The sequence below is a fragment of the Labeo rohita genome, chromosome 22 (assembly GCF_022985175.1).
Source record: "Labeo rohita strain BAU-BD-2019 chromosome 22, IGBB_LRoh.1.0, whole genome shotgun sequence".
Taxonomy (NCBI): domain Eukaryota; kingdom Metazoa; phylum Chordata; class Actinopteri; order Cypriniformes; family Cyprinidae; genus Labeo; species Labeo rohita.
In genome coordinates, this window is record NC_066890.1 from 27,975,922 (window position 1) to 28,000,844 (window position 24,923).

Below are 24,923 nucleotides of genomic sequence, written 5' to 3' on the forward strand. Positions count from 1 at the left end.
TTCCCCTCAGTTTATTCTTTAAAATTATTTTCTTTTAAAAAGGTTTTTACCATCGTAAAACCTGCTGAAACCCTGTGTTTATTCTTGTAATTCCAGTAGTTTTTGAGGTTTTTAATGTCCTCCTTGTTCTTTGTGATGTTCCACAGAAGTTCTTAAACACTTTGACTTCCTTCCCCCAAGGTTATTCCAAGAAAAACGATTGTTTTGGATGTCTGGTTAAACCGGATTCTTAAAGTGTGGTTAAATAGACATGATATGTCTTATTTGTAGCCTTTGCCCTCTGTCTGTATATCTGATTAACTTGTTAGCGTGACTGTATTTCCTGACATGATGTAGCTTCCTTCTAAAGTATTGTGTTGGAAGAGTTTGCTGCATGTGATCCTCAACATTTATTTGAGGTTTGATGTTTGTTCAAATACTAGAAGGCGTTTATCTGCTGTATTCCAGCAATTTGAACATGTTTTCTGATTCAGAATTCTATATTGTTACTTTCATTAGATTATTGTTTTGATGAAACGTTCCCGCAAAGTTATCAGAACTCCCCAGGCTTATTTGTCGGAAAGTGTAAAAATATATTTGCTGGTAGTATTAATACGTAACTAATTAGTATTAATAGTATAGAATTAATGATAACCAATTTAGTTATTTAGTAAATGCCACAATATAGAAGAACTGTTTCATCACAGCTTATATAAACTATAAAGAATTATTTTTTTCTAGCACATAAAATGAAAGTATGGGCTCCATTGTGAGGGATGAGTTGATAATAAAATTTCGACCAATAATTATTTTTAGGTTTTGCCTGGTGATACATCTTTTGTTTTAATTTAAATTTGGCATCACAGCACTGATATACAGCAAGAAAAATTGATATAGATTTTGAGATTTGCCAAAGATTAGCAGTAAGCTGAAATGTGTAAAAATATCTTCAGATAAAATTAAAAAAAAATTGTCGTCTAATAACGATTATGGTACCGATATATCATTCACATACCTAACTAATTGAGTTTAACATTTGTTTTACTTTTTATTTATTTTGATTTTGTTTTATTTAAATAAAATGTGTTAAAAGTGCAAAAATTCCAGGGAAAGTTCTAAAATTATGTAGATAAGTTATTGAAGTTTTTCATGTATTAGCTGATATTAAAAGTTTTGAAATGCTAAAAGTGAATTTAGGCATCACAACATGATAATGTACAGTAAAAAAAAATGGATTTCAATTTGAGGCTTGTTAAAGATGAACTGTAAGTGAGCAGAAATGTGTATGTATACTTAAATATCCAATTGCTTTAGATAAATGTAATATTGTTATCTGAAAACTGTTATCGTACCAATATATCATTTACTGACATATCAATCATTTACAGACCTAAAAATATTATTTTTTTCCTATCTTAAAAAAAAAAATAGTTCTGTCCAATCGATTAATCACGATTAATCGCATCCAAAATAAAAGTTTGTTTACGTCTGTGTTTATATGTATGTAGAATATGCACACATACATGTATATAAGTACACATATATATATATATATATATATATTATTTAATTAAACTTTTATTTTGGATGCGATTAATTGCGATTAATCGCTTTTGACAGCACTAAAAATACAATACATTACAAGTACATTATACATGCAAACATTTCAGGGGAAACCTAATTTAAACCTAAATTATGTAAATAAAATTGAGATCAAATGTTGTAGTTGATATTAAAAGATGTGAAATGCTGAAAGTGAGTTTTGGCATCACAACATTATAATATAGTTAAAAAATGGATTTCAGTTTGAGGTTTGCTAAAGATGAACTGTGAGCTGATATGTATGAATATACTTAAATGTCCAATAGCTTCAGATAAATTAAAAATATTTTGTAATCTGATAACTGATACGGTACTGATATATCATTCACTGATATCAATAATTTTTTTTTTTTAATTACTGCTGACAAATCGATTAATCGTGATTAATCGCATCCAAAATAAAAGTTTGTGTTTACATAATATATGCACACTGTGTTTTTATATGTATGTATAATATGTATACAAGTACACATACATGTATTATGTAAAACAAACGTTCATTTTAGACGCGATTAATTGCGAATAATCGATTTGACAGCACTAAAAATACAATAAAGTAAAAGTACTCTGTACATGCAAACAAAAATTTTAGGGGAAACCTAATTTAAAAAATTGTGTAAATTATGTAAATAAAATTGAGTTTGAAATGGGGATGAACAGATATTGAAGTTTGTTTAATATTTTCATGTTTTAGCTTATATTAAAAATTGTGAAATTTTAATGAACAGTTAAAAAAAAAAAAGGATTTTATTTGATTTTCAAATTGATTTAATTTGATTTGCTATGTATATTAGGGTTTTAAGATGTAATGTAATCGTATTGAACCGTTGGAAGGCTTTCGGTTCGGTATGCATTACAAACCGAACGATTCGTTGGAGTAATCCTACTGTTACATTTGCAAAACAAAAGTGCTTAAAGTGTGTGAAATATAATGTACTCCACGTTGTGACAGTGAGGTATTAAGTTTTCCCCTTCTTTCTCGCTTTTATTCGCTTTTAAATAGCTTGTAAATGCCTGTGCGCATTTTACTTTCACTTTCGAATTAGCGGCATTTTGGCGTCAGTTGGTTGAATCGACATACTCATAGAATGTTTAATTTATTAACAAAACAAAACAAAACGAAATACACCATTCTGTAGGCCTAATATGAAATAACAAATAACTTCAAAGTTTAAATATAAAAAAACCCCTGAAAATTAGCAAACATGGTGGGACCAAATAAATAAGAAATGAATGTTAAAAAAAGCTTCCAAAATTATCTTAGATAAACAGCGAAAGTCAAAAATATTTTTAAGATCATACTTTATGGTGTTAGTTTTAATAAATAAATAAAAAAAATGTAAAAATCAAGGAAATTTCACTGGGATTTCTTTGTTTTTGCTGTATCGAAAACGTACCGAACTGGGAATTTCGTGAACCGTTACACCCCTAAAAATATTCTGTCGTTCAATAATTGATATAGTACTGATATATCATTCACCAATATATCATTCTTTGACACTTTTGACTGTGAAATGTTGAAAGTGAATTTTGGCATAACAACATTATAATGTACAGTAAAAAAAAAAATGGATTTCAGTTTGAAATTTGCTGTAGATTAACTTTTCAAGTTGAAATGTGTGTATATTTAAATATGCAATATTTTCAGATAAATAAAAAATATTCTGTCATTTGATAAACAGTATTGTACCGATACTATCATTAATTCACAGACCTAACTAATTGTTTTTTTTAACATTTTTATTTTTTTATATAATTTTTAAAAACAAAAAGCATTAAAAGTACACTATACATGCAAAAAAATTCCAGAGAAAACCCCAAAATAATGTAAATAAATTTGATTTTAACATTTTGTATATATTTTTATTAAAATACATTAAAAGTACACCATACATGTAAATAAAATTGATATAAATGGGGGTGAACCGATATTGAAGACTCGCCTAATAATTATTTTCATGTTTTAGCCGATAGTAAATGTCGTGAAATGCTGAAAGTGAATTTTGGCATCATTATAAATCATATATTCTAATGTACAGAAAAAAATTAATTTCAGTGTGAGTTTTGATAAAGATGAAGGTGATCTAAATATAAATAATAGCTGAAATGTTCATGTATAATAAAATGTAAAAGAAACAATTTGTAATATCGCCTGATTATCGATATATTGTGCATCTCTAGATGTGAACATTGCAAGAAGCGAGCGCAGATTCCATGAATCATTTTTGGCATTCATTGTCAGCTATTTTCATTCATCAAATTTGTATGATTTTGACAGTTCAGTTCTTGCTGCACAGCAAGTATAAGCTGCGTTTTGTTCTGTGGTTGAGGAACTGAAGATACAGTGTGATTGAGGTAGAGAGAAGCCTGTGTGTGTGTGTGTGTGTGTGTGAGTGAGTGAGTTGGCGTTCTCTGCTGGGGGGACTTGAGCCGAGGGCAACCACTCTTGATTTTCAGCCCACACTTCTGCTGCACACATGAATGCACGCTGTTGCTGTGTCACATGATCCGGATGCAGAGATCCAGCGAGAAAGAAAGCAAGGAAAAGGATCTCATCCGTCACTCAATACTTAAATACCTTATTCAAGAAAAACGTGCTACTAAGCAACTCGTTTCTGGCGCGGGCACGTCTGAATGACAACCCGGACTTCCAGGTTTCTTGTTACGCCACTCGGTCGGCTCTAGCCAATATTTACCTAGCCGAGTCGAAAGCGCGGCGGAGTATAGAGTCTATAACGCCAGAGTGTTGCGGAGGAGCTCGATGACTCATAAAGATTGTACAGAATGTTTGTTTTTTTGGACACACCTAGAACAAAGCTGACACTGTTCTCATGCAACCAACATATGACCTGTTTTCGTTTCACTTTTTCACTGGTAACGTCCTTTGTGCCGTTTAGTTTCTCTCTGCAGACTGCTTGGAAGCCGAATTTGGAGTACTGCTCGGCCCACTCGCGCTGAATTGCTCTCGAAAGTGCGGACGAAGTGCCGTGGTCGATTTCAAACTCTGCTCCTCACTCAAACGAAGCAATCTGTCCACTGTGGTGGTGTTTATGAAACGCTGGGTTAGCATTTGCAACCGCATAACGATAAGGCTTCCGCATTTGCATGCGAGTTTAAAACCATGCAAATGCCCCGTTAATACACACCTCATGATTTCCATGTTCAAACCAGTGAGCTGGAGTTGCAGAGACTGTGGACAGTGTTTGTGTTTGTTTAACAGTGTTCCGGTATCAGGTTGAGCCTTGTGAAGTAGAAGGAACTGGCAAAGTAGAAATAGACGGGTTTCTTTTAAAAGTACCACAGTTGTATTTCTTCTTTTTTTTTTTTTTTTAATTGCATTTTATTTTGATATATATATATATATATATATATATATATATATATATATATATATATATATATATATATATATATATATATATATATATATATATATTTTTTTTTTTTTTTTTTTTTTTTTTTGTTGTTGTTTTTTTAAATATTCAGTATTACTTTTTAAAATTCATTCATTAATTTTTTTTTAATTGGGAGGGACTGGCAAAGTACTAGGTTATTATTTTTTTTTTAGTGTGCACAAAATAGCACACTTTAATAACACTTTATCTATTTCTGTTTTGATTTTTAGTTTTTTTCTTTTTACTGTTATTTTATTATTTCAATAAATCTTTTATTACGTATTTATTTATTTATTTTACTTTAGTACTTTCTACTTTTTACTAATTTTAAATTCTTTAATTTTTGTAATTTTATTTTTATTCTAATTTATCTTTTTATTGCTATTTTATTATAGCTAATTCTTTATTTTCTTGTATTTTTAAAATAGTTTTTGCCTCCTATCTATTTTTTATTTCTATTTTGATTTTGATTTTTTTCTTGTTACTGTTATTTTATTATTTGAATAAATTAAACTTTTATTACATATTTATCTATCGGTTTATTTATCTGTTTTTCACATTAGTACTTTTTAGTTTTTGTTTATTTAAAAGTCTTTAATTTTTGTAATTGTATTTTTATTTATTTATTAAATTTTCTTTATTGCTTTTTTATTTTGTGGTATTTTAAAATTGTTTTTGCCTTTTATGTATCCTTTTTTTTATTTCTATTTTGATTTTATTTCATTTTCTTTTTACTTTTTTATTATTTAAATAAATTGATCTCTTCTTACATATTTCACTTTAGCAGTTTCTAGCTTTTGTTTTATTAAAAATAGATTTCTTAAATTTTTGTAATTTCATTTTAATTCTATTTTATCTTTTTGTTGCTTGAAATTCATTTTTTAATCATATTTTAAAGTTGTTTTTGCCTTTTATTTATTTTTCTTCCTATTTCTATATATGTATATTTTTTTTAGGTTTCTTTTTACTGTTATTTTATTATTTGAATAAATTAAACTTTTTTTTGTTATTTAATTCGCTTTAGTACTTTCTATTTTGTTTATATTTAGTTTATTTAAAATGTTTTTATTTTTTAATTTTATATTTATTTTATTTATTTTTTTGGAGTCTAGGTCTGTAGGTCTCCATATGCTTTTGCTGTACCGTAGTGACTTTCAGTGGTAAATATGCTATAAAATCGTTTCAGACTCTGGTTTCAGTGCAAGATTCAAATGTTACATCTGTTGATAGGGAAGCTTTGTCTTACCCTCGCTTCCAGTTCTCCAGTATGTGTGTGTTTGGCAAGCACCCACACACACTTGTATCCCGACATGGGTGTATTAGCTGATGTGAGCTGATTTTCCGTGGGTATCCGCCATTTTACACGAGCAGGGGAAACCGGTTATGTGGAGCTGGAACTTTGGATTGAACCGACATCAGTTTTAAAGCAAAATCACATGGCTGTGTGAGTTTTAGAACACAGGTGGAAAAAAGATTGTTATTGTCTGATTTCATACCAAATGTGCTGCTGTTCTTTAGGTTTTTAAATAAATGATCCTGATGTATAGATAGTGCGACTGTCAATTACAAAAGTGATGCAGTGAAAATATTTGGCCGAAATAGTGACTTTTAAGTAGTGCATCTGTGTTTGTTCTCTATTTTTAGTTGATACATGAACAAAATCATGCTTATCACATTAACGTGAACATGTGGAATGCATCAGCATGACATGGCTGAAACGTAGAAATGATCTTTACAAATTTGCCGTTTCCTGCTTGCCATTTTGCTTGGTTTCCGCTGGAGGATTGACACATTTGATGGTGAAAGAAGAGCAGGGCTCGCTAATGTATGGCTCCTCTTTGAATCATTGCTGTGTGCTAAATGCTGTAAAAATGTTGCCATGGCAACCCACTTTGCTGCACTGTGAGCTCACAGACATGAATATAGGATGGATCCACACTCACTGCTGTTCTTCTGCAATAAAGACACCATAGTTAGGCCTTGATGTTTGACCTGTCATACTGTATGTAGCTTCTTAAAAATAAGTGCAGTGTAGTTCTTTGGAGAAGTTGATTTTATGAAATAAAATTTGACAGCATTTACTTTAATACACATCAAGTTTGCGGTTGTTTCAAGACACTGCTTTTTAATCAGAAGAAGTAAGAACTGTAATATTGTGAAGTGTTATTGCAGTTTAAATAAAAAAGAATATTACCTCATGATGTACTCACCCTCGAGCCATCCTAGGTGTATATGACTTTCTTCTTTCAGACGAATACAATCTGAGTTACATTTAAAAAAATGTCCTTCTAAGCTTTATAATGGCAGTGAATGGGTGTTGAGATTTTGAAATCCAATAAAGTGCATCCATCCATCGTAGAAAGTACTCCACACGGCCTCGGAGATTTTATAGAGGCCTTTGGAAGTGATTCGTTTGTGTAAGAAAAATATCTATATTTAAAGCATTTTCTGTCATACACATTATGGTTGGGTGATGTTTACAGTAAAACATCTTGATGGATGATGACATCGGATGGGATGGGTTGGTGTCTCTATTCAGAAAGGAAAACAAATAATGCTTTCTAATAGAATAACGCGAGCCACTAAATGGACATGGTTAGTTTCAGTTACCACATAAACAGATTAAGGAGAGATGACTGAGGATGATGGTGAATGGTTTGCCTTGTGAAATATGTGGTAAGTTTAAAAAAAAAAAAAAAAAAAAAAAAGGAACCCTACCCAACCCTAATGTGTATGACAGAAAACGATTTAAATCTAGATATTTTTCTTACACAGACACATCTATTCACTTCCAAAGGTCTCTATAAATTCCCCGGAGTACTTTTTATGATGGGTGAATGCACTTTATCGGACTTCAAAATCTCAACACCCATTCACTGCCATTATAAAGCTCGGAAGAGCCAGGACATTTAATAATACATTGGTAAATCTTGTAAAGTGTGTGATTAGCACTGCCGCTCTAGTATACACAGAGCATGTGCGATCACAAATATTGAAAGTGAAAGTAAAATGCGATCGTGCGTTCAAAAGCAGTTTCAAAACCCTGAATATTAATAGCGGCTTCCTGATGCCCGCAGTTTCCGTAGAATCGCGATGTGATATCTATGAGCTATCGGCGATGGACGATGACATCGTCTATCGGCCCAGCCCTAATACACGTGTTCACGAGAGAGTGGCGTTCCAGTGGATGTAGGACGTAAGCTTAGGGTAAGAGAATATGCTAGTCACATGAGAACTAAGTTTTGTTTACAGCAAAGGAAAACCAGTCTCCTCTTAGCTTATATTGAAATCCTCCAACATTTTTTCTTATGCAAATCCTCGTTTTGTACTTCTAATTCATGACTGTTTTTTTTGTTTTGCTCTCTCCTCTGCGCTACTGCGTTCGTCACTATTCACCTACGTCCGCCGCTATAACGCCATTCTCTCATGTACGTACATACGACAGTCAGCGGAAGCTAGAGATATTTTTCTTACACAAACGTATCGATTTACTTTAGAAGGCCTTTATTAACTATCCAGAGCCATGTGGAGTATTTTTTTATGATGGATGGATGCACTTTTTTTTTTTTTTGGGCTTCAAAATCTCAACACCCATTCACTGCCATTATAAAGCTTGGAAGAGCCAGGACATTTTTAAATGTAACTCTGATTGTATTAATCTGAAATTAAAAAAACAAAAGTCATATACACTTAGGATGGCTTGAGGGTGAGTAAATCATGGGGTAATTTTCATTTATTTGTGAATTATTTATATTTTTTAATAGTTTTATTTTTAGAGTTTATTTTTAGTGTTTTTTTGCTAACTAAGCCTGCATTCATTTGATCCAAAATACAGCAAAAGTTATTTTTACTGTTTAAAACAAATGTTTTCTATTTGAATATATTTTAAAATGTAATTTATTCCTGTGATTTCAAAGCAGGATTTTTAGCACCATTACTCCAGTCACATGGTCCTTCAGAAATCATTTGAATATTATTTTATTATTATTATTATTATTATTATTATTATTATTATGCTGAAAACAACGGAGTAGACTTTTTTTTTTTTTTTTTTTTTTTTTTTCTTTGACGACTAGAAAGTTCAACTGCATTTATCTGAAATAGAAATCTTTTGTAACATTGTAAATGTCTTTATCATCGCTTTTGATCAATTTAAAGCATCCGTAAAAGTATTAAAGTATTAAAAAAACATGATGATGATGATAATAGGGCTGGGCTCTCTTGCATGTTTCTCCTATTCCACTGCCTGCGTCACATCTTTGTCAACGCAAAAGCATGTTCTGTGTGAATGACCCCTAGCAATATGAGTGCGATCCAACGATCCAACGTTTGGTTGGATCGTTCTTTTCTGTTTATTGTTATCATTGGCATATTGTCGAAGTGTCTCATTCTCACATTTGCTAATATTTCTATTCAAAAATCATGATTCCTCGATTTCTAAAGAATAAAATTGTGGCAAAACATTAAATTCAAATTAATCAATAAAATCGGAAAAATCGCCCAGCCCTAGATGATGATAATAAGCCTTTTTGTTGTTTATTTGGGCTTTTTATGCCTTTTATTGTAATAGGACAGTAGAGAGATGACAGGAAAGAGCTGGGAGAGGGAAGCGGGATCGGCAAATGACCTCGAAACGGGAATCGAACTCGGGTCGCCGTGAGCGCAGTTGCGCTGTATGTCGACGCACTAACCGTGAGGCTATTGGCGCCAACATCATAAATGTTTCTCAAACAGCAAATCAGCATATTAGAATGATTTCTGAAAGATCGTATGACTCTGAAGACTGGAGTAATGATACTGAAAGTTTAGCTTTGATCACAGGAATAAATAACATTTTAAAATGCATTCAAATGGAAAACAGTTATTTTAAATAGTAAAAATATTTCACAATTTTACTGCTTTTGCTGTATAATAAATGCAGGCTTTGTGAGCAGAAGAGACTTCTTTAAAAACATTAAAAATCTCACTGTTCAAAAACTTTTGGCTGGTAGTGTGTCCCTTCTAGTATAATTCTGTTTATATAATTTTGGTTCTGTTTGGGCATATACCACCCTCTTTTCACAATCCAGCCAATTCCTGATGGATAAAATCAAGATTTTTTTTGGTTTGTTTGTTTCTTCCTCTTCCCATAATGCCTATCCTGTTTCACATAAATGCATTAGATTACGGAAATAAAATCGGGTTGCAAACAGCAATTAGCTGCCAACTAAGACGAATACCTGTTTATTTTCTGTACATTTCTGTTCTCTTAAATTAGACGTGCTATTTGCGTGTGTTGCATTACCAGGTCTCCAGTTTCCTCTTAAGGTCTTTCTATTGTCACCAACCACCAAACCAGTGTTTGCGAGTTTGTTTTCCCACAAAATGGCCTAATATGGAGGAAAACCTGATATCAAGGTGCTCCAATAATGTTCAAACAGTTTTGGTTCAGTTTCTGTGGCGCAACTGTTGTAAAGCTGCAGGGAGGTGCAGCTATTTGGCAAGCCGAAGGAGCCAGGAGAGCAGCGGTTATGCAACCAGGCTGTTTATTGGGTTTCCCCTGTCAGCAAACCACCGGCAGTACAGAGAGAGAGAGAGAGAGACAGTGAGCGGATAGTCAGCGGGGAGGCTGGAGCTTGACAGTCCAGCTGTTGGAGTCAAAACTGGCCATGACTCAGCTCAGGGACAGGAAAATGATGGGAAATCGAACCTGCGTTTCCCAAATGAGCTTGGCGTATCTCGAGCGTGTGAACGAACCACTTGGCCACGGCTCCTGGAAAAGATTTCAAATGCCTAGTGGTGCAATTTAGACTAGTGTAATATTAAAAAAGCTAAGTATTGTGGTGTTTTAAATGACAAATTAACAAAAAAAATAGTTGAAATGCATGTTTCCTTGGCCTACGTTCCTGGTTTTAAATGTAGTCTTTGTTTATTTAAATAAATGGCAGTTGTCAAGGATGTCAATACTGGAATCGTACATATGCCAAGATAAAACCTGTGCGACTGGTTATCATACCAATCGAAGCACGACTTTTCCAACTGTTGACACTGTATTGTCAAGAACATGATAAATTTTGAAAACTGGAACAGTTACTCGACTTGTTTTTCCCCCTGCCGGTCCAAGACCTCCCAGGTTTCCAGGGAAGTCGTATTGTTGAACTTTGGCGATGGCTAAAACATTTTTACTGGCTTGAGTCATCAGGACCTAAAAAATGCACGGGGAGATGTTCCTTTATAGGATTTGTGTTTTAAAGTGCTGCTGTATTCGTTTACATTATGTTAATACAGTTAGCGGCACGATTAGATTCTGAACTTGATCGTATAAAAGTTTGTATCTCTTTTTAGAAAAGGTAAAAACTTTGTTTGCACGTTTTGGTTTCGGTCACAGATGACAGTGTGCTGCTTTTCAGCACAAAATTGTTAAAAAAAAAAAAATGTTTGTCGAAGTTGTAAATAAAACCAAGATTATTAATCACAAAGTAAAAATTGTTTCGGCATCAATTTAAAGTGGAAAAATCATAAACATAAGAACCGGAAGGATTAATATAAATTATTAAACACAGTTATATTCTAAATATTTTAACCCATTAAATTACAATAGCAGTGTTGTCTAGTAATCTTAATACTAATAAAAATAAAAAGTTTAGTAATAAGTAAATACGGAAGTTTACCTGTCCTGTGTTATACGTTTAAATAAATATTAATAATAAATGTGTACATGTATAATACTTGTTTTTTTTTTTTTGTCTTATCTTAATAATAATAATAATAATAATAATAATAATAATAATAATAATAATGTGTAGTAATAAGTTAGTATTGAAGTTTGCCTGTCCTGTGGTGTTGTCTTTTAAAAGAATATTATTAATTGTTATACATGTGTAATATTTTAGTTTTCTTGTCTAGTAATAATAATGATGATGATAATAATAATAATAATAATAATACTTTAAAAAGAATATTAATATTAAATGTGTTTACATGTATATTAAGGTTTTTTTAGAAATCGTATTGTTGTTGTTAATGCTTTAAAAAGAATATTATTAAATTTGTGTATATCTGTTTTTTTAGTAGTAGTAATAATAATAATAATAATAATAATAGTGTAGTAATAAGTAAGTATTGAAGTTAGCCTGTCCTGTTGTATTGTCTTTTATACTTTAAAAAAAGTTAATATTAAATGTTTACATGTATAATATTTTAGTTTTCTTGTCTTATATTATTATTGTTGTTGTTGTTGTTGTTATTGTTGTTATTATTATTATTATTATTATTATTATTATTATTATTGTAAATAATTTAAAAAGAATATTAATATTAAATGTGTAGACATGTGTAACTTTTTTGTCTAGTAATCTTAATAATAATAATAATAATAATAATAATAATGCAGTAATAAGTTAGTATTGAAGCTTACCTGTGCTGTGGTGTTTTCTAATTTTAATGGAACATTAATATTAAATGTGTATACATGTGTAATATTTTAGTTTTTTTTTTTTGTCTAGTAATCTTAAAAAAAAATTAAAGAATATTAATATTCACATGTACATGTATAAATATAATATTTTAACTTTCAGTAACCTTAAACTTAATAATAATAATAATAATAATAATAATAAAAATAAAAATAAAAAATAAAATAATTTTAATATTAAATGTGTGAATAATGTATGTTTTAGTTATTTATTTTCGTAGAAAATTTGTACAAAAGGTTGTCAATACAAGGCTAATAAGGGCTAATATATAATAAAGCTATTAAATTGTATTTTTTAAAATATTTTTATTAAATATTTAGCCTATTAAATGCTTTCTGATACAAGTGTTTAGTAGTCTTAGTTCTGTTTATCACTTTTTTTTTAATCGTAGACAAAATATTATGATATTAATATATCATTCAATTAATAATAATAATAATAATAATAATGTAATGTTATGTTATTTTAGTATGTAATGTCGCCTTTAATCCTTAGGCTGATGATACACAGGGCAACTTTTTGAGCAATTTTGCTTTGACACTTTCTTATTGAGAATGGGTAACTAATTTGTGGATAATTTAGATCGGTCATGGGCCCTGTGTCTCACGTGGTTGACCGCTGACGGCAACGTTGCCCAAATTTGCCCAGCAACATTGCTCAAAAAGTTGCCCTATGTATTATTACTTTTAAAAACCAACAAGAGAGGCAGCGCTCCTGTTTGTCTGTCTTTAAGAGCCAGCAGAAACTGAAACCAGATGAGTAGCACAATAACAAAATGGGTGTCATTTTAAAGCTTAGAGACCCAGCTTTTTAACGAATGCAATTCTTTTTGATCAACTTTTAACGAGTGCTGAGTAGTCTCTCTAAATAGGATTGTACGCCAGCATTTTTCAAGTAAGCCTGAAGGACCTGTTTAGCTGGATCAGGTGTGTTTAATTAGGGTTGAATCTGAACTGCAGGAACTGAGTTTGACACCCCTGACCTAGATCAACACAAAATAGATTTTTCATTTGAAAGCTTAGAGTTTAAACTTTACAATGCATGTGACCACTTTGATTCACTCCTAAGTAGTTATTTGCTGATAAATATAATTTTTGTTTTTCACAATTTATGAATCATGTTTTTGTTCCATGTACTCTAATATGTCAGAAACATCATACAGCTCATAGACGACAGTCGTGTCATATGTCATTTGAAAGGTCTCACAGAGTAGAATAAAATGAGCATAAATGTTTGGGGCTTTGACTAAACTTGGATTTACATGCATTACTTCTGTGTATGTCACTCAAAACACAACAGTTTAGGGCTAAGAAAAAGGCTACATTGGTTCCAAATGCTGTAACTTTTGATTAATCCCTTCCTGAGATATGGAATATCAAATAAGAAAAATTTCCCTACTTACATTTTATCACGTAATTCTCAGCGTGTGACGGTTCAAATTAAAAAAAAAATTTGCATTTAAAAATATAGAAAGATTTCTATCAAATGATAACTACCTTTTGGCTCTCTCTGCTACAATTTTGGAATTATTAGTCATTATTTTTATGTGTGTCACTCAGAAAACAGCAGTTTTTAAAATGCCTCAGAGTCAAAGGCTAAACAAAAAGGCCTTTTTGTTTCAAAATGGTGTAACTTTTGGATACTTTATGGTATTGCCACAAAATTCAAAACAGATACAGCTAACATGATGAAGAACATCACCCAAAAATATTTTTCTCTTACCTTATTCTTTCCTGAGATATTAAATATCAATTAAGTGGATATGAAAAAATTCCCTTGAGCACACTCATTTTTCTTACATTTTATCGCCTGTTTCTCAGAAGGTAAATGTCCAAATGTAAAGAATTTTTCCCCCCTAAAAATATAGAAAGATTTCTATCAAACGATAACTACCTTTTGGCTCTCTTTGCTATGGTTTTGGAATTATTAGTCATTATTTTTGTGCATGCCACCCAGAAAACAGCAGTTTTTAAAATGCCTCTGAGTCAAAGGCTAAACAAAAAGGCCTTTTTGGTTCTAAAATGGTGCAACTTTTGAATACTTCATGGTATTGCCACAAAATTCAAAACAGCTACTGCTAATATGATGAAGAACATCACCAAAAAAGATTTTTCTCTTTCCTTATTTCTTTCCTGAGATATTAAATATCAAATAAGCGGATCTGCACACACATTTTTCTTAAATTTTATCATCTTTTTCTCAACATGAGAATGTGAATTTAAAGAATTTTTTCCCCCCTTAAAAATAAAAAACGATTTCTATCAAACGATATTTACCTTTTTGACTCTCCTTGCTGTGGTTTTGGAGTTACTACTTTTGTGCATGTCGCTCAGAAAACAACAGGTTTTTAAAATGCAGGAGATTCTTCAAATGTAAATTTTTCTTTTTTTTTGTTTTTTTGGCCTAAAAATGCAGAATGTTTTCTATCAATCTATATATCAAGTTTATCTTTTGTTGCTTAATTTTTGGTCTTGAGTCATTATGTTTGTGTATGCCAAGTTTTTAAAATGGCAAATGTTCCAAAATGGTGTAACTTTGGGATACTTCATGGTATCACCACAAAATGTAAAACAGATGCAGGAAACATGATGGAAAACATCAACAAAAAAGAAAATTTCCCCTACCTTTTTTCTTTCCTGAGATATTGAATATCACACAAGACAGATATGTAAAATTTCCTTTGAGCATTCAGATTTTTCATACAATTTTATCAGCTATTTCACAGCAGGAGAACGTCCATATTTAAAGATTTTTTTTTTGCCTAAAAACACAGAAATTTTATCTCTTTTTGCTGAAGTTTTAAAGTTATGAGTCATTACTTTTGTGTATTTTACTCAAAACAACAGTTTTTAAAATGCCCTCAGGGTGTCAGGAACGAAATGGTGTAACTTTTGGATACTTGATGCTATCACCTCAAAATTTGAAACCGATACAGCTAACATGATGGAGAACATCACCAAAAAGAAAATTTCCCCTACCTTATTTCTTTCCTGAGATATTGAATATCAAGTAAGACAGAAATGTAAAATTTCCTTTGGGCACACGCATTGTTCTTACATTTTATCACCTCTTTCTCAGCATGAGAATGTCCAGATTTAAAGAATTTTCTTCACTAAAAATGTAGAAGGGTTTCTATCAAAAGATACCTACCTTTTGACTCTCCTTGCTATGATTTTGGAGGTACGAGTCATTATTTTTGTGTATGTCACTGAGAAAAGGTTTTTAAAATGCCTTCAGAGAGACAAGGGATAAACAAGTACACCTCTTTTGTTCCAAAATGGTGTAACTTTTGGATACTTTATGGTATCATCATAAGATTTAAAACAGGTACAGCTAACATGATGGAGAACATCACCAAAAAAGATTTTCCCATTTCTTATTTCTTTCCTGAGATATTAAATATCAAATAAGACAGAAATGTAAAATTTCCCCTTGAGCACACTCATTTTTCTTATGTTTTATCGCCTATTTCTCAGCAGGAGAATGTCCAAATTTAAAGAATTTTTATCCCCTACAAATATAGAAAGATTTCTATCAAATGATGCATACTTTTGGACTGTCCATGCTACGGTTTTTGTGGTTACGAGTTTTGTGTGTCACTCAGAAAACAGTTTTTAAAATGCCTTCAGAGAATCAAGGGCTAAACAAAAAGGCCTCTTTTGTTCCAAAATGGTGTAACTTTTGGATACCTCATGGTATCATCATAAAATTTGAAACAGATACAGAAAACATGGTGGAGAACATCACCAAAAAGATTTTTCCCTTTCCTTATTTCTTTTCGGAGATATTAAATATCAAATAAGACAGAAATGTAAAATTTTCTTTGAGAACACTCATTTTCCTTATAATTTAGCGCCTATTTGTAAAGATTTTTTTGCCTAAAAATACAGAAATAAGATGTGTTTTATCTCTCATTGCTAAAGTTTTGGAGTTATGAGTCATTACTTTTGTGTATGTCACTCAGAAAACAACAGTTTTTAAAATGACTTCAGGGTGTCAGGAGCTAAACGGTGTAACTTTTGGACACTTCATGGTATCACCACAAAATTTAAAACACATACAGCTAACATGATGGAGAACATCACCAAAAATCATTTTTCCCCTACCTTATTTCTTTCCTGAGATATTGAATGTCAAATACAGTAAAATTTCCAATGTGAATGTCCAAGTAAAAAAGTTTTAAAAAATTGATTTTAAAATGATTTAAAAAAAAAAAAAAAATCACCCAAAAAGATTTTTCAGTGTTCTTATTTCTTTCCTGAGATATTAAATATCAAATAAGATCGATGTGAAAATTTCCCTTTGAGGGCACTCATTTTTCTTATGTTTTAACGCCTATTTCTCAGCAGGAGAATGTCCAAATTTAAAGAATTTTTTAAATAATACGTACTTTTTGATTGTCCATGTTTTTTGCGGTGACGAGTTTTGTGTGTCACTCAGAAAACAGTTTTTAAAATGCCTTCAGAGAGTCAAGGGCTAAACAAAAAGGCCTCTTTTGTTCCAAAATGGTGTAACTTTTGGATACCTCATGGTATCATCATAAAATTTGAAATGGATACAGGTAACATGATGAAGAACATCACCAAAAAAGATTTTTCCCTTTTCTTATTTCTTTCCTGAGATATTAAATATCAAATAAGACAGAAATGTAAAATTTCCTTTGAGCACAAACATTTTCATTATATTTTATCACCTATTTCTCAGCAGGAGAAATGATGTCCAATTTAAAGAAAAATACAGAAACAGTATCTCTGTTTTATTTCTCCTTGCTAAAGTTTTAGAGTTTTGTGTCATTACTTTTGTGTATGTCATTCAGAAAACAACAGGTTTTTAAAATGCCCTCAGAGAGTCAAGGGCTAAACAAAAAGGCCTCTTTTGTTCCAAAATTGTGTAACTTTTGGATACCTCATGGTATCATCATAAGATTTGAAACAGATACAGCTAACATGATGGAGAACATCGCCAAAAAGATTTCTTTCCTGAGATATTGAATATCAAATAAGATAGATGTGAAAACTTTCCCTTGAGCACACTCATTTTTCTTACATTTTATCACCTATTTTATCTCTCAGCATGAGAATGTCCAAATTTAAGAATTTTTTTTTCTCCCTAAAAAATACAGAAACATTAGTATCAAATGTTATGTACTTTATGACTGTCCATGCTACGGTTTTGGGGTTATGAGTCATTACTTTACCGTTTTTAAAATGCTCCTGACACCCTGAAGTCTAAACGGTGTAACTTTTGGGTACTTCATGCTATCACCACAAAATTTAAAATGGATACAGCTAACATGACAGACAGTGTTCCCACGGGTCCTTGAAATCCTTAAAAATTTGTGAATCTAAAAAAAAAATTCAAGGCCCTGGAAACTTTTTTGTAAATAGACATACATAGATACAGGTCCTTGAAAGTGCTTGAATTTATTTTGTTTTCTGGAAAAAATTCCATATTATTTCCTCCAGTCCGCTAATGTGTTATTTCGCCAGCACTTCGTGGCGTATATATACTAGCTTGCTTGATTTCCATTAGTTATGCACATTTACGCATTATGTTGTGTGTTGTACGTTGCCGTGACGTTCATGTGCGCACGAAACTAATACGATGGTACCTCAACATTTCATAAACACAGGGAAATTGCAAAAATAGGCTGTGAATTTAGAATAAAATGCTTTTTTGACTAGTTGTGTTTGACACATGAAAACTAATAGTGTATCTTACAAGGTAACATGATGTAACCTTGCTCTCAATTGGAATGTGTCTCCACATTGAATTTGAGGGTATTGGTCCTGGAAAGTCCTTGAAAGGGTACCCTGGACAGAGAACATCACCAATCAAAATAATTTTTCCCCTACACTGTAAAAAAAAAAAAAAAAAAACAATTTGTTGTGTCAACTTAAAATAATTTGTAACCTGGCTGCGTTAAAATTTTAAGTTTAGTCAACTAAAAAAAAAGTTTATTAAACTTTAAATGTTAAATTATACTAAGGGACAGCTTAGATATTTGAGTTGAATCAACTTAAAATTGTAAGGCAGCTGGGTTACTTACCCATCTGTTAAGTTTAGCAAACACAAATATCTAAGTTGTTAGTTAGTACAACTTAACATTTCAAGTTGACTAAACTAAAGGCAGCAGGGTAACAAATTATTTTAAGCTGACTCAACAAATTTTTTTTTTTTTTTTTTTTTACAGTGTACCATTATTTCTTTCCTGAGATACTGAATGTCAAAAACAGTAAAATTTCCAATGTGAATGTCCAAGTAAAAGTTTTTTTTGTGCCTAAAAATACAGAAAGTTTTCCATCAAACAATCTTTCCTTTTTACCTCTCTTTGCTACAGTTTTGAAGTTGAGTTGTTATTTTTGGGTATGTCACTCAACCCCTTCAGGGAGGGGAAAAATGCCTTCAGGCCTTAATTAGATTTTTATTTCAGTTAGTTTCTGAGTAAATAGTTTTGATTTAGTATTCATACTCTGATATTTTAGTTGCAATGTTTGTGTAGCTTTTTTTGTAACACATTGTTTCAAAGCAGCTTAACCAAATATACTTGTTTTAATGTTGCAGTTATGAAGTATTGTTATTAGCCAGAGAAAAGTGTGTTAAACAAAGCTATTATAGCGGTGTATTACTGCCATACACTGTAAAAAAATAAAAAACACAATTTGTTGAGTCAGCTTAAAATAGTTTGTTACCCTGCTGCCTTAATTTAAAGTTCAGTCAACTAAAATAAGTTTATTCAACTTGAAATATTAAGTTGTACTAAGTAACAACTTAGATATTTGTGTTTGCTAAACTTAACAGATGGGTAAGTAACTCAGCTGCCTTAATTTTAAGTTGGTTCAACTCAAAAATCTAAGTTGTCCCTTAGTATCATTTAACATTTCAAGTTGAATAAACTTTTGAGTTGACTGAACTTAAAATTTTAAGGCAGCCAGGTTACAAATTATTTTAAGTTGACTCAACGAATTGTTTTTTGCAGTGTATGCACGTTATGTTTAATTAACGTCGTATTGCATTAAGCAAACAACAAATGTGTTAAGCAGCAGTTACAACCTGTGAATGGACCAACATGCAAAACTATTATCCATGTAAAGTTGGCATCATCTGTAGTCTTCGCAAACACTGCCTTTGTCTGAAACCTCGTTTCCCAGCAGGGGCCAAATGTGAAAAAGCTCCAAATAGACTTTGAGATCCTTCCTGCTCTGAAAAGTCCAGAGGCTGATTTGAAACTGCAGCCAAAATATGATCTAACCCTGTTCCAACGTTGTTGTTTTGTCAATCCTCAGGCACGGGCGAGAGCGGCAAGAGTACGTTCATCAAACAAATGCGCATCATTCATGGAGCGGGCTACACCGACGAGGACAAACGTGGCTTCACCAAACTCGTCTACCAGAACATCTTCACCTCCATGCAGTCCATGATCCGTGCCACCGAGAACCTCAAGATCCCGTTCAAATACGAAGAGAACAAGGTGACTGCTGCGCTCTGAACAATCCCTGGCCGTCACTCCGCTGTAATCATCTCTTTGATGCCCAGAGTGCACGTCGAGATGCAAATCAAACCCAGATAGGCCATAAACGTGGCTATAAAAAGCACTACGAGCCTCCCTTGTAAATTTTATTGCTGTCACACCACGGTCAGCTGTCTTTCTTCAGCGCAGGATCACGGTTAATTATTCTCATGTTTTGGTTTTGAAGAATCGGTTAATATTTCCTAAAGACGATCCTTAAACTTTAACTCGACAACTTGTGACCTAGTTGGTTCGAAACCCCGCTGGAAGTCATTAGTATTACACAGCAATTAAGTCATAAAATGGGCTGTTTATTGTGTACCCTGTCTTTATTCACAGAACAACGCTCTGCTGGTGCGAGAGGTCGACGTTGAGAAGGTTTGCTCCTTCGACCAGCCCTATGTCAATGCAATAAAGATGCTATGGGCGGATCCAGGCATCCAGGAAGCCTACGACCGCAGGCGAGAGTACCAGCTCTCTGACTCCACTAAATAGTAAGTGTGTGTGCTGTTATTACCCATTAGCTTCTTTTAACTTTATTGCTTTTAATTGAGTTGTCAAATGCTGCATGTCTTCTTGCGGTCAGTTAGAAGCCTATTTGCGATAGCTCATGGATGTATAGATGCAGTATTATGGCCTGTTTGCACTAAGAATGATATCTATAAAGATAACCGCAGTGATAACTATATTTGCATCCACACCAATGATCAATAATATTTAGTTTTGGCATCTGCTGCTTTAAATGTGCATGCTCCTTAAAAGTTGGACAAATCTGATTGGCTGACATTACAATACAGTAAATGGGGTAATCAGTTTATTGTTACACCCACATGGAATCTACACTCTTTCTAAATGTTTTTCTGTAAAACACAAAAGGAGAAATTTGAAAGAATGTTCACGCTGCTCTGTTTGAATACAGTAAAAGCTTATAGTGAGCTAAAACGGTTTCAAAAATTCAATTAATATTTTTCTTATTTGTGTTGTTACGAATTTGTGAAAATTTTCTTTTCCCGTAAAACAGGAAAGAAGAAATTTTAAAGAATGTTCACGCTGATCTGTTTGAATACAGTAAAAGCTTATAGTAGGGCCCTAGGAAATCTGTTTTATTTCCTCTCAAATTCAGTTTTATTTTTTTCCAAATTCTTACAGCAATTCATTACAAGTTTAACAAAAAGTACATTTTTAAGACCCTATGAATTTTTTTTATTTTTATTTTTTCCCCAAAGTTTTATTTATTTATTTTTTTTATTTTTAATTTTTCTGGATTCTGTTTTTCAAAAATTAAATTACATTTTATTAATCAAAAATCTTGTCTAATTAATTGAAATCATGAAACGTACACAGTTTAAAAGCCTACAAAATCATTTGAATTTTTTTCCAAATTCAGTTTTTTTGTCAAAAAGCATGTCTAAATAATTGACATCATGAAACATTAAAAGTTTAACAAAAATTACATTTTAAGACCCTATGAAATAATTTTTGTTTTTTCCCAAATTCTGTTTTTATTTTTATTTATTTATTTATTTTAGTTTTAATTTTTTTGGATTCTGTTTTTTTTAATGTTAATGTTTCTAGACTGTTTAAAAAATTAATTTACATTTTATTAATCAAAAAGCATGTCTAATTAAATTGACATCATTAAACATACACAACAGCAATTTATTAAAAGTTTAACAAATATTATATTTTTAAGGCCCTACATAATGTTTTTATTTTTTTCTTAAATTCAGTTTTTTTTTTTTTTTTTTAACCAAATTCTGTTTTCCATTAATTTTTTGGATTCCATTTTAATAGTTTCATTAAATATAATTATGATAAGCATCTCTAATAATTGATTTTATTTATTTATTTATTTATTTATATACAGCAAGCGTTCGTGCGTGTATGTGTGTAGTAAACAAAAACGCGCGTCTGCGCCATTCATTCACACAGAGACACACAGAACATGCAGGATTCATATTTAAATTGTATTTTTGCAGCTACATATTCACAGACACTACTCCATATCATGTTTTGGTTTAAGTGACTGACCTACTTTTGATTTATTCATCCAACATTTGGCAAATTCCTTGTTATACAGTAAATTCCATTTAATGACTGGATTCCGTGATTCCATCCGTGTCTTCTGCAATGCGGAAATCAATCGGCCCTAATACAGTGAGCAAAAATATGCCATAAAAGTAGCCCAAGTGTCTTCTGAAGTAATACAATGTCTTTACAAAAAAAAAAAAAAAAAAAAATACAGAAACTTATGTTTTCCTTTTTGAAATAAAAGTCCCCTCTCCTGTAGCTTAGAACCTGCTTTGTATTCTTGCTTGGTTGGTTTGTTTATGCACATACGAAGACTGCAATCACACTCAAACACATGAGATGTCTCTGTATTTGACAAATATTGCATCTAATCCACTTCATATGTGATCTGAAGTATGCAAACACCGCATAAGCGTCACTCCGGGAAGCAAAATGTCTCGACTTCATGCCTCTGACTGCGAGTGGCAACCCTCGCTGTTCGGTGAGCCAAAGTCAAACACACCTATTGTAACATTTTAATCCCCGTTTTGGAAAAAGCAAACAAAATGCAGGTCTGAAAATCCCCTTAAATCTCATTCGCACTCATGTGAAAATGCGTCTTGCCAAGTTTGGCTCGCCATGGACGCACCGTGGCCTATATAACCCAAATAAGTCCCGACAAGTTTCAACGGGGGAAAAAGAGCAGCGTAAAAATTCCCTAAACTTTCTTTTGTGTTTGGAGCAATGAGGATGAGTCAAATTGTGTTTGTTTGGGGTTTTAATAGTTACATATGTGTACCAAAATTGCATGAAAAGTTAGCAAATTTTTGTGAGATTCCATGTGGGTCTGCTTATATAGTTGTGTGCATATATACACATGTACATGCCTCTGTTTCTCACCGGTTCATCCCACAGTTACCTTAGCGATTTAGAGCGTATATCGTCTCCGGGATACGTGCCCAGCCAGCAGGATGTGCTGAGGGTCCGAGTACCCACTACTGGCATCATAGAGTATCCCTTTGACCTGGAGAATATAATCTTCAGGTATCGGCAATCCCACGGCACACCCTCACTGCCGCCGCTGTCTCCTGACCTTTAACCTGCTGCTGCAACTGCACTGCTGCCTTCCCTGATCGCATTCTCACACCCACCCAGGGCTCAACCTTTGCTATTGTGTTTCTTTGCAACTCCTAAAGAGTGTTGTTTTTGGGGAACTCTCGGTAGAGGTCGTCAGCGGAGTAAGCAGAAGGTTGTGGGGTCGCATCCCGGGATCCCTTACTGGCTCTTAATGGGACCTGCTGTCATGCTTGATTCTTTCTTCTTCCTTTTCTCTCCCCGTCTCTCCTTGTCTCTAGCTATCTAAGTGATTTGGACCGTATCGCAGACCCGTCGTATCTGCCGACTCAGCAAGACGTGCTTAGGGTTCGCATCCCTACCACAGGGATTATTGAATATCCCTTCGACTTGCAAAGCATCATTTTCAGGTAGATCATAATGTCGGAGAGGACTCCTCCCTCAGTTTTTACTGTCTTCATGTTTGTTACATTGTTGCGCGAATCAGTGCGTTGATCTGGTCCACTTTGGCCAGTTGAACGAACGAGGTTCGATACATTTTCTGTGACGTTAGTGGCTGTAAATGTTCTTCTTAGTCATTAACCTCTTTGCATCATTACCTTCATTAACATTCATCCATTTTTATGTCTTTACTGTTATCTATGCGTCCGAAATTCAGGGGATTAAAGGATGATTGGAGACGTAAGGGTTCATCCTGGTTCTAACCAGAACCAAGTTCTTGGGAGTGATGGCAGCTGTTTATATGCATTCGAACAATATTGCTTTGTGTTTTGGTTTGCCTTTCATTTTTGAATAAAAATATATTCATTTAAATATATTAAGCAGTATTTGGCTATCAAATTTAAAAAATCAGAAGGTGATATTTTAGGTCTCTCTTTTTTTTTTTTTTTTTTTTTTTTTTTTAATGTTTTTAATTTTGATGGATTTTGTTTTGTCTTTTTTTTTTTTTTTTTTTTTTTTTGCTTTTGTTTTTGTCTTTTTACAGTTCTTGTTTGTCTTTTCAGTTGTTTTTTCCTTTTTGTTTTTGCCCTTTTGCTTTTTGTTTTACTTTTCATTTGATTTGCATTTTGTTTTTGCCTTTGTTTTTGCCTTTTTGCAGTTTTTGTTTGTCTTTTCAGTTGGTTAGTTTTTTCTTTTCGATTGATGCGTATTTTGTTTTGCTTGTCTTTTTGTTTGATTTGCATTTTATTTTTGCTTTTTGGATTTGGTTTTGTCTTTTCGTTTGATTTGCACTTTCTGTTTTGCCTTTTGTTTTTGTCTTTTTCTTTGATTTGCGTTTTGTTTTGCTTTGCAGTTTTTGTTTTTTCAGTTGGTTTACCTTTTGCACTTTGTTTTTGTTTCTTTTCGTTTGATTTGCATTTTCTTTTTTGCCTTTTTGTTTTTGCCATTTAGCAGTTTCTGTTTTGTCTTTTCGGTCGGGTTTTCTCTTTTCCCTTGTTGTTTCTGCCTTTTTGCTTTTTTTGTTTGTCTTTTCATTTAATTTGCCATTTTTCATTTCATTTTGCTTGTCTTTTCATTTTATTTGTTTTATTTTTTGCCCTTTTGCATTTTAGTTTTGTTTGTTCTTTAAATTTGATTAGAATTTTCTATTTTGCCTTTTTGTGTTTTGTTTCTTTTGTCTTTTCTTTTGGTTTTAATTTTTGCCTTTTTGCATTTTGTTGTTGTCTTTTCGTTTGATCCGAGTTTTGTTTTGCCTTTTTGCTTTTTTGTTTGGTTTTGCTTATCTTCCTTTGATTTCTATTTTCTTTTTTGTCTTTTTGCATTTTGTTTTGTCTTTTCGTTTGGTTTTTCTTTTTTGCCTTTTTGCTTTTTGGTTTTGCCTTTCTGTTTACTTTGCATTTTATTTTTCCTTTTTGCATTTAGTTTTGCTGGTCTTTTCATTTTTGTATTTTCTTTTTC

General features: G+C 32.2%; 1 protein-coding gene across 2 annotated transcripts in view; it reads left to right on the forward strand.

Annotated features, from left to right (window-relative positions):
• The window catches only part of LOC127153994 (guanine nucleotide-binding protein subunit alpha-11), a 40,707-nt gene that overhangs the window by 4,742 nt on the left and 11,042 nt on the right, over window positions 1-24,923 (forward strand). Inside the window, exons 2-4 of one of the 2 annotated variants that reach the window (XM_051095341.1) lie at window positions 19,717-19,901; window positions 20,280-20,434; window positions 22,866-22,994. In XM_051095341.1, the coding sequence (XP_050951298.1) occupies window positions 19,717-19,901; window positions 20,280-20,434; window positions 22,866-22,994 (469 nt within the window). Of the gene's footprint in view, window positions 1-19,716; window positions 19,902-20,279; window positions 20,435-22,865; window positions 22,995-23,305; window positions 23,435-24,923 lie in introns of both variants that reach the window. The other variant, XM_051095339.1, reaches the window with a different exon arrangement.